The sequence below is a fragment of the Lytechinus variegatus genome, chromosome 5 (assembly GCF_018143015.1).
Source record: "Lytechinus variegatus isolate NC3 chromosome 5, Lvar_3.0, whole genome shotgun sequence".
Lineage (NCBI taxonomy): Eukaryota > Metazoa > Echinodermata > Echinoidea > Temnopleuroida > Toxopneustidae > Lytechinus > Lytechinus variegatus.
The window spans coordinates 31435111-31446840 of record NC_054744.1 but is presented as its reverse complement, the minus strand read 5'-3'; the positions used below and the strand labels follow the sequence as shown (position 1 = coordinate 31446840).

The window sequence follows — 11730 nt, the reverse complement described above, 5'->3', positions numbered from 1 at the left end:
ACGTTAATGTTCGGTCCTAAATGGAATTCGCTGGTGGCCTCATCCAAATCGGGTGACGAACCACGCCCCGTTCACATTATAACCTGAGGAGTGGAATATACGAAATTGGTCTAAATAACTGAAAATTATTATCTCAGGAAGCCCATAATAAGTGAAGAATCATGTGTTGGGAAAAGGCCGAGCTCCAGCAAGGGCGAAAACACCCCCCTGAACACCTGATGATAAATGAACTAAACTAACTGGTAGACCAAAGTAAAAATCCAAAGTTATCTAAAAGTAGGTGAACAGGTTGGATGGAATTACCTTGCGGCCCACTTTGGGTGTGCGACCAGGCTTAAGGCCCGAAGCTCACATGCAGGTTAGAATGAATAACATGAAACAAAACATCTTGATGTTGAAAAATTAGTGGGGGTGACAAGGGGGTGGAGGAGGGAAAAATACAGGAAGTATGTGGCACAAAACAGGTGAATTGAGATAAAAGATGCTTTCCACTCGACTCCACGAAGAAGAATGCTAACTTGTTAGAAATTGGATTTTGCCCCCTCCCGAAATTACCACGTCAGCTAACGCGACGTAGCATCTTTAGCCACGCCTCCTTGTGATGTCCGAACTACCAAAATTCGCAATGCAACATTTTTTGGGCCACGCCTCCTCGTGAAGTCCGAACAATACCATATTTGGCATCGCAACATATCTCCACCAGGCCAAAGGAATTCGCCTGACCAGGCCCCTTCCTTGTAAACACCTGTTACGTACCGCTGGCGAGATATGTTGTTGTCCAGCTAGTCTGACCTGAGATAACCTCTCATTAACTCGCTTTGCGCGTTAAGAGGTATTATCAAAGTTTGGTCAGCAAAAGAATATTTACAGTACAAAAGACATTGCACGATCAATGAATTATTCATTTAGGCCTACCAGTCTAATTTCATCATTGCCAATCTATGATTTTATTGAAGGTAATCTGGTTATGATATTACAAAAGAATATTTCAAAGAAACCACTGCTTGTCCGCTGTTTTGTCTACTTTTTCGTTCAGCTGCTTGAAATGGAGAAAATATATTTATTTCATTTTACTACCCTTCTTTTAAAGAGGAGCTAGTTGTCAACAAACCAAAGATAAAAGGCTTTCACTCAAATATGATTGCGATTTCGGTAAGAAATAAAATGACAAGGACCCCCCCGAAAAAAAGAAGAAAAAATAAACAAAAAGATTAAATAAGAATTAATGAAAATGGAAATAAAAAAAAATAAATTAAAAATAAAGGAAAACTGGTCAGAAAAAAACGACAAGTAATAAGTTTTTACCAGAAATTAGGGATATTTCGGTCAGAAAAAATAAAAGCAAGACCACCCCCTAAAAGAAGTTTTCGCTCCGATACGAAGGAGATTCTTATCAGAAAAAAAAAGTTTTCGGCTCCCCTATTGAATCTGCTTTGGGTCAAATATCTACATATGAAGCATACCAACTTAATTCCCAGGTTGTGCTGCGTACCGATACGCAGCACACTCATGTAAATTCACACCCGCTTCACAGGATCATGCCTCACAGCACGATACCAGTTATCTGTGTGTATTTGAGTTTTGTCAGACGTGTATCAATCAGATATGATTATTTACGTCTGGAACCGACCTTTTACGTCACCATCCGAAAGACGTGACCAGGGCTCGAACCTCTGCACCAATTTGTAACTTCCCCACAGCTTGGATTACAGGCGCACGCCACAACGCCCAGTTGTAATACGCATTTGTCTAATCATTTACACTTTAACTATCGTTATAGCAATTAGGAGGAAATTCATTATCAATATAATCGCTTGTCCAGAATATAGTAATTACTTTCATTTTACATAACAATATTTAAAAATGCATTCAAAACCTGAAAAAGGATTAGAGGGGGTTTTTTAAATCGAAGCGTGAGCGTGATTATCGCGCATTGTTTATATCAATGTACACAATAATCATGGACACTTTTTAATTGTTTTTACTCCTCGTGATGATATGCAAGTATGTGTTTGCTTTTCGAAGAATAAGCAAATAAATCCTAAACATGCTGAAGGATAGCACCCAATTAACATTTGTCTACCACGCCATACAACGTGGTCATTTGTGCATAATCGATCACGATCTCACGCACGCACATTTGATTATTTATAAAATAAAAAAAACAAGTTGACACCTAGTTACCAATAATGCATATATCATTTCCATTTATTTGAAAGCAGGATGAAAGAGCATTGTAGATTAAATGCCTTGCTCCCGGGCACGAAATGTTTTTTTTTCGTACATGGGAACGCTATGGAGCATGAATTATTCATAAGTTGAGTAAAAAACTGAAGTGCGCAGGGGAATGGACTTGTACATGGCGATAGTTCCATAGAGCTAATTAACAGAGATCTAAAGCTTCATCAATTTGTACATGAACGAAAGGACGAGCACACTCTCTTGCATAAATGAAAGGACTCCATCCCAATGGCCCCGCTTTCTCAAGTTTCGATTTCTCTCTTCCCCTCTAGCACACCAATCTCTGTTTATTGATGAATTATGAATGAACTGACTTGCGTAATGTCCTCGCATGGACCCCGGGGGGGGGGGCACTCGACCAAAAAAGTGGTGGGGCTGTACCGCTGGCGAGACAAAAAACGGGGGCCTTGGAGCGGGCTTATTGTAAAGGCCCGGTCCCACTGGGGGAAGTTGAATTACGCATGAATTGCGAATACAAATTTCGGTCATTCGTTGTCATCCGCATTAAATTTTGCAAAAAAGATAAAAATCCGCTTTAAAATTGCGGATACATAAAAGATGTACAGCGAACAAATTACGATTAAAAGCGGAAATATCACGAATAAAAAGGAATTACCTTGCGAATGCTATTTTACGAGGGATATTGCTTGTAAAATTGTGGAATGTATTGCAGACATTGCGAAAATGTAACGAAAGTAACGCGGAAGTAAAACACATGTATTGCGGACAAAAATAGGATGCTAAACGATTATTGCGGAAGTATTACGTATGCATAGAGAATGCAATGCGCACGTGGTGCGGAAGCAACGGTCGCATTGCGAATGTGATACATTTGAATCGAGACCATATAAAAGAAGAGCACTCCACTCTTCAGCGTCATTATCTTTAAGTTAAGTTTAAGTTTTGAACCTCTCTTTCACTGGCGTAGCCAGGATTTTTCAAGAGGGGGGCCAAGGCGAGGGTGGGAGAGGGTATCCCCTCCCACGGTAGGAAAAAAAATTAAAACCAGGTCATGAAAAAAGCATTTTCTGCACCCTAAAATTCTATTCTGGTGTAACCTACTTGAGAAGTGACAGATGAAATAGGATTTTGCTCTCCGATCAACCGGGGGGGGGGCATGGCCCCCTTGTGCCCCCCTGGCTACGCCAGTGCTCTCTTTGATTTTATGGATAGTTTGCTTATTCCATGTTTTCTTTGTTAACGTTATACTTTTGATATTTTTTAACAAAGTTACAGGTGTTTGCCTGTGCGTTTGGTAACATTATCAAGTGAGAAATGTGTCAAACAACATGACGGTTTGGCCTTCTAACATCACCAAAGACTGAGAAACATGTTTTATGCCATTGAAAATTCATTCGTCTATTCTTATTATCCCATATTTTCATCAAAAATTGTTATAATACCAGTTATGAACAGAAAATAATATTTTTTAAAACTTGTTGTTTTCACTCCATGGAAAGTTCATGAATGTTTTTTAAGACTACATGAATGAATGGGCTATTTCAGAAATAGAACCATATTACCTTATCTTTTATTAAGTATCAATGAAAAAAGACAATAAACGTTTGTTTAGATGTTTATGTCTTATTTATCTGCCTTATACTTAAAATAGGCCTACACTTGTTTATTTGATGTTTTACATACAATGTTACACTTTTATAAATGTTTATGCTTTTTCAAAATGTTGATCTTGAACAAAATAAAAGAAGGTATTGAGATTTAATACTTATTTTTGTTTTATCAGTTTATGTGTTTTCCGATCATGAATATTTATTTTCCACTGTTAATTACTTGTTAACACATAAAACGTTATAAAATACTATACTACAAAAGTTTTTTTTATAAAATTAAATTCAAAATGTAGCTTCACATCGAATAGCAATTCTCAAAAGAATATGAGGATATTGATGGGGTTTAAGAGGGGATACAAACATAAATCTAGCCTTTGGTTCAATTTACCTCTTCCACATGAAACAATGATGTATGGTTAATATGAAAGGAGTATGTATGTGTATTGAAGTGTATGGGCATATTCCATAAGTGTCCGTGTGTGCATGTTTGTGTGTGTGTGTCCGTCTGTCAACGAATACCTGAAAATAATTCCAACTCTTTAAAATCTCGTTGAGGTGATAAGCTATGATTATTATAGCTCCGCACTATCTGGAATTAGGTACGTCCATGGTATAAGTGTCATATTCTATCTGGCGACACACGGGGGGTGTGGGGTTATACTTTTATTAACAAAAATACAATTAAAGTGGCAGGGGCAATATGGCAATGACATCCGGGATTTTGATAAAGCTAAAGCAAACGGGTGGTGCCAGTATGTATGGATAACAACGTCACGATAATTTCTGCACTTATGGACTAGCCAAGTTACTTCTACCACCCTCTTTAATATTCTGGGTGTTAGTTCTTTTACATAATGACAGAAAACATGAATATCCTGCTCAAAAGACTTTATTTATATTTTCTCTATCCACTTCTCTTCCACAAAAAACATTAACATAACATAAACGGTTTCATCTATCCTCATTTGAATTATTCTCATAAAGAAAAAGGATATGCAGATGGAGTTAAAGCAAACATAACATAATAACAATTTTTCTTTTGTTATTTTTCTTTTAACTTACTGATACCACCCTTTTTAATGCTGGGTGTAAGATCTTTTAACATGCTTTTACATAATGAAAGAAAACATTAAAATCCTGCTCAAAAGACTTTATTTTTATTTTCTCTATCCATTTCTCTTGCACAAAAAAACTATCAAATGTCCGTGATGATCCATGGCAACATCCTATATTCTACACAACTGTTCTTAAAATGACGGTCAAATTTCATTTTCTGTTACATTTATATATAGTAATCTGGGTTTACGATGAATGTTTGCTGTGTACTCGCAAATTGTTCAAGAAACAGTCGCAATACAAACGCACTATTCGTGACCAGTCTGTAAGCATTCTTTATAAATTATTATAGCTTGGTATAAAGTCGTATTAGGCACGCTATGCATTCGTTTCGCATTCTATCCCAGTCCGCTACTTATCCGCAATCCCATGTCTGTTGCGGATATCACAGGATAACTGCGAAAATTCAGCGCATACATTGAGAATGCATTGCGTATGCATTGCGCATATAAACCGGATGATTTCCGCTCCCAGGAGTTTTGGGCAGCCCAAAACTCCTGGGAACGGAAAAATGTACCTTTGCGGATGATTACGGACATGTGCGGAAAATAACCGTCTTAGAACAGCATACTTTACGAATATTGCGGATGTTTAGCGTCTGTAATCAAATTTTATCCGCAATTTATCCGCAATCCATCCTAAATGTCACTGGGACCGGGCCTTAAAAAGGAGGGTCCTGGGAACGGATCTCCAGCGTGTGAGTGCGTATAGGCTATGCATCCCTATGGAACGGGCAATAGTGCATGGCGACGCTAGCGCGGCCTCCTCCGGGTGCGCTCGCGCAGAGGCGATTGTCGGACGGTGTTCTGCGACCGCTTTTCACCAAAATTGCAGTTTATTGTAGAGGGTCAATGCGACCGGAACCGCGTCACGAAAAATATGCGAATCTTTGGAGCGGATTCCTTTCTTCTTTTTTTCTCGATAAGAAAAAAATGCAATGCCTTGGAACGGCTTTCTTCGTTCTTTTTCTCAATAACACAACAATGCTATGCCTTGGAACGGAAATTTGAGTGTAATACCACTATGCAATATATACTGAGGGACCCCCCCCCCCCTCCCCGGGGCATGGATCTAGGTCCATGGTCCTCGCCACCCCCTCCATAGCGGGGAGCGAGATGGGATAGAAGGGGAGAGATTGAATTCGGATGAACTGTTTAATTGCTTTAATTGCAAAAAAATGAAACATTAATCTGTACATATTTTTTACATAGGCATTATTATAATCATATGTACGTTCATAAACCTATCCTCCAATTAGCCGCCTAAGAGTAATGCGGATAATTCAATAAAATTGCGTTCATAAACTCCGAAAATAAGCCGCATTATTTTTACGAGCGCCCGTCCTGAAAAAGGGGGATAATCGCCATGACAACTGGACACGCCCCCTCCGATGCGGTTGTGTTGGAAAAGGGTGACCTTGTGACCGCACCATGGCAATTATCCGCATAATTTGGAAATGCGTTCATAAACTCAAAATCTTGTCCCGATGCTGCTATTATGCGGATAATAGCAGCATCAGAGTAATGCGGATAACTCTTGTCCTCCTCCAATTTTACGACCAAATTATGCTGCTATTAGCCGCCTAATTCATTTTAATGGGGTTTATGAAAAGTGAATATTTGGAAATTTTATAATGTTCCATTCTCTCATTAAAATATGAAATAGTTAAGACACGTCCACCTTCACTGGAACATAATATTATTTTCCCACGAAAGCAATAAACTTATATCCATGTTTCCCTTTCAGATTGAATATCAATTTCATATCGGAAATCCGCAAAGCTTTGTCCAGATCATTGTTTCAATCGTATCATTATCATAAATATTTGAAGTGGTAAATGCAGGCTCTTACGTGAAAGTAATATCCATGAGAAGAGACATATTTATCTATGCAAAAGATACAATATTTGGAATATAATACATTTTTTTATACTTCGATTTTGTATCCGTATTATTTACTATTTTTGTATCATTGTTATTATTTCCTTTTCCTGTCTTGAAAGCAATTCTATTCACTTTTTTTTAAAAGGAAAACACAATTCAAACATATATCCTTTTACTGAAACATTTTGAAATTCAATAACATTTCAGATTTATCTATTTTTTGGTTCATTTGATTAAACTGTTAGAATTATTGCAAGATATTGCCTTTTGATTTTCTGAAATTGAAACTTGAAGATCGCCATCCATTCGTTTCTTTTGGATGAATCTTGCTATTCCTCTTCTCGTTTAAAGTAAAACGGAATATTGTTTAGATGAAGGAGCAAAAGATTTACAAAAGAATAGGTCAACGTCAACTCATTATCGAAAAAAAAATGATTTATTATATTCATTTTAACTAAAGGCTATGCTTAAACAATAAGAGCTAATTCATGAAAAACAAGATCGTTTTATTTACTACCTATTGTTCTAATTATCACTTGCTCTTCTTCTTTTCAATTTCTTTTCATTATTACCAACGTTTTTCGCTTTTCCCAAAACTGGAGCTATGGTGATTTATCATGTGATCACAAATCATGAAATGAAAATATAGCTATGATATGACAATACCCACTGGATTAAAACTTAAAAAAATGATGCACCATATTCTAGCTTGAGTCGATATTGATGAAAATATGGATATTTTCAAACTCTTTATTGTTCAGTCATTATCAATTACCAATGTCAGCTTTCAATTATTGATTCTTCAGTTGTGAAATCTATTTTGGGGTAAGTGTCGACTTACATGTACGTGTGATGGAAGTATATTTAATTGATGATGCGTTATTGATGTACCGAACAATATGCTGAAGGAGAATCGACGAACAATAAAATTCGCATTGTACATGTTGAGTACACCTTCTGAGAATCACGATATGTAACTTACTCCGCTTATGATGATAACGTTTTCAACTTTATGATAAAGATAATGGTGACAAACTAATCTCAGCAAATTAAAACACAAATATCGGACCTCTTCGGCGCCAACGGGGGAAAAACATAATGGATTATTTCTGAATAATGTAAATATATATATTTATATATACATATATATATATTTACATTATTCAGAAAAGATCCATTATGTTTTCCCCCGTTGGCGCCGAAGAGGTCCGATATTTGTGCTTTAATTTGCTGAGATTAGTTTGTCACCATTATCTTTATCATAAAGTTGAAAACGTTATCATCATTATACTTAAATGTACTTAAAAAAACGCTTTTGCCATTCCGAAACTAAGATAACACAGACCTACGTGCAAAGTTGGTAATTTATATTGTAGTTATTCATCCAGAACTTATTTTCCTCGTTTTCTGAACTGCCGTCAGGAGCGTTCCCCTTACTTAAAATAAGGCTTTCTTTAGGGGTGTGGGAATAAACTTGCAATCTATTGTAAGTATTTTAGGTCCTCAAATCAATTATAAGTCTTGCAGTTGATTGCCGGTGTTTAACATGGATACATCGTTAATTATTTCGTAACTGAAATTTGCAGTCGATTTTAAAGACTTTCCTGCAACACCCATAATAACCATCGTGAAAAGAAACAAACAAAACGATCTACAATCTTGATCACGACTTTCCTGACATTTCACCCTTGCAATAATACACACACAAAAAAAAACTGTTTAGGAACGTCCAATTTCTAAGTGCTCGTTCAGCGCAACTATGTCAGAATCTAGACAAGCTATACATGACAAACGAAATTCATTACAAAAGAAGTGGTTTATAATTTATCCCTTAGAATTGCACTTCAATTTGTCATAATTGTCGGCCGTGCTGTTTTCTCTCAAAAAGGGTACACGTTTTGATCGGAAGTTATCGTACTCCGAATCAGTTTCTGAAACGATCGGAGCTTTATTGATGTTTAGAAGTTTTTCTACAGTTTCACAGTTATTATTCTCTCTGTTAGCCAACACCTCATCCTCTAGACTTGTCTGCTCGAGAGTAAAATAAGGGTGCTCTTGGCGTCCAAGTGTTGTTTCATCGGATAAAGAAGATTTAATCGTGTTGTTGTCGACACTGTGGGACTTTTCGTCCCCTGTACTGATTTTATCTAATGGGAAATAAAATACTTCATCTTTTACTTTTCCCCTAGAAATGCTTGCTCGGGAACCAATGGTAGATTCTTCATCTACTGCAGTTATTTTGTGACACCCATTTCCAGCATAAACTTTGCATGGATTTTTCCCCTGCAGAGACATATTCCTCCAAAGATGCCGACTGTTTGAGGTGTCGAAGTAAGTCGGGTCGTCGCAATCATTAGCCCGACACTCCGATTGAGTGCGCCGAATTGGGACGCTCGGTACGCCTTTCCTATCTGATGCTAAAACAACCTCAGCTATCCCGGTCGTCATGGGAACTACCTTGTTAGGTTGAAAATAGCGAATCGACTCCTTACGTTCTCTGAAGTCTACATTCCCCAAGGTTTCCTCGCATTTTTGATGTTTCTGCTTTAATTCGGATGAGTCAATGGTAGCATAGTCTGCGTTGGAGTGAGATGGAATAGCCACCACTTTAGCTACCTGAGGCGGCTGTTCCAAATCCTCGGGTGGTAGCGACTTTTTTCGAGAACGCGTGACGCATATGTATATTACGATCATTAGTGTCAGAGCAAAAGCAAGGCTTGACGCTATCGAACAATAGTAAACTAGGTACTTAATCCATGCAGGTAACAAAACAAACGTTGTATCTATATCTGTTTGCGTTGCTGATGGAGTAGCGTAATGTTTGTCTAATGATGTAACGGCCGTTTTCACTTTCACAGTTTCCAGCTGACTCTGATGCAGTCCATGTCGATCGGAGCTGGTAATCGGTTTGACAGTGACTATAGATGACTGGGTTGTCTGAACATTAACTAATAGCTTTCCAGAGCCAGATAGCAGAAACTTGTTTCCAATTGTCCTCGTTGCACAAAGTATCAAGAGTCCATTGTAAGATGCCGGGACATTTTTCAATGCAATTCGATTACCTTGTTGCACAATGTCAATATCAAGCAATTCATTTAAGCTATCATTGTCCATCACGGTGCCATTTATTAACGCAAACCAAACCGTTTCCCTGTCGTCTTTCACGCATGTGAACCTGGTCGTCTCTCCTTCTGCAATTTCGTTAACAGGGGGCTCAAGAAGACGTCTAAAGGAGCACGAGCGTGTTGCGCTTACGCCAGGCATCATCAGAAGGCATTTGCTCTCGTCTTGGGAATCCAGATAGTCAATTGTCATGCTTGTACGTAATGCGTTTGCTGGGCCCCTCACTTCTCCCAAAGCGTTCGAGTGGTAGACACCGTTGAGAAAATCGTTAACAATTTGCCCCGATGCATCTGTGTAATTTGTTGGCCAAGTGCAAAGAAGCTGCGTTGCAATATCATTTCGTCCACCAGAAACCAATGATTCCGCAATCTCCACCTCACACGATGGATTTGCAATTGAATTTTCAGTAACAACTGAAACATCGGCTGCTTGAAGATGCCTGTAGTTCAATGTATTGTTCACCCTATTTTCCACACCGCACTCATAACTTCCAGAATCGGATAACGTGGCGTTGCTCACTTTTAGCACGAAATGTGTCCGATTAGAAATTTCATCAAGAAATATCCTCGAGTTACCGAAGTTATCGCAATCGTGTGACATCTGGCATCGACCAATGTCAGTATTTCCTTTTCTCCAAAATAGATTGAAGTTCCCACTCAAAGGACGTAAAAATGTACAAGTCAATGTAAGATTTTGTCCAACAATTACATTTGTGTCCTTGGGACCAGACCTTAAATTCAGTTCCTGCGTTCTAGCTAAATAGAGTAGTGAAACCAAGAATAGAACAACCTTAAATGAATTCAAGATCGTCATGTTTGAAGTCGCTATTTTAAACAAATTTCGAGATGGTAGATCCGTCTAGATCATGTAGAAGCCTTCTCCCTTTTTAAGCGAAAATGATAATGATAAACCGTGATTATAACACAAAGTAGCCAAAATGAATATTAAATCGGCGACACGAAAGTCTTAAGTTGTTATCTTTAATGATTCATTAATCCAACAAATACATTCCTCAGGTTCAAATCAAAGTAACAAAAATGTAGGAAGCACACAGTTCAGATCAATTTCTGAATTTCTGAATTGGGGAATCAAATGGCTTAACTCGCCGCGTTCCAAATTATAGTTCCCTCTTTCACTATTCCCTAGTTAAATCTGAATGAAAAAAAGGTTCATCAAGAAAAAACGATGATTGGTGAGCGAAGAGTCACATGATGTTTCCATTGAACGATCTTCGCTGCTAAGAATAATTGCCTGACGAGCAACTGTTAATGGTGCCTCCTTACGCTTGGCATCGTTTTCAGAATAAAAGTCATACAGGTGTGAGGCCACTCAGAGCATATATACGTGCACGTCGGGGTATTGTTTTCCCGTCGCCTGCCAAAGGTAAAAACAAAAGAGGCCTGGTGAAAATTAACCAGAGAAGGAAGAGAGAAAGAGATGGGGGGGGGCTGCTGGTCGTGGCAAAAAAGGGTTGAGATTGAAATGAGACTGCGGGGATAGCACGGGCTGTCAAAGACTTGTTATCCCAGTTGTGTCCTCGCGCGGGATAATGACTATCAATTCCGCTCCGAAGCTAGCCAGTCCCAAGAGTTGAATCAGAGGAAAAACTAGAAGATCCTAACACGAGTCATGCCGAGTTCTTACCATGCTCTCTTTCCGATTGGTAATTCGGTGCCACCATTCCGTGTAATTGAAATGTTATGGTAGCCATGTCGAGAGGTAGAATTGAAAGTGCACTTTGCTGTATCATCCCACCCCCATCACAACGGCTGTCACACTGCAGTATGGAAAAAAAG

General features: G+C 38.3%; 1 protein-coding gene across 1 annotated transcript; it reads right to left on the bottom strand.

Moving 5' to 3' along the window:
* Positions 1–6609: 6609 nt before the first annotated feature.
* On the bottom strand, positions 6610–10991 carry LOC121415930. Its single transcript, XM_041609329.1, has one exon. It carries the CDS (start codon positions 10745–10747, stop codon positions 8636–8638), a length of 2112 nt encoding a protein of 703 aa, XP_041465263.1. The 5' UTR covers positions 10748–10991; the 3' UTR covers positions 6610–8635.
* Positions 10992–11730: the final 739 nt, after the last annotated feature.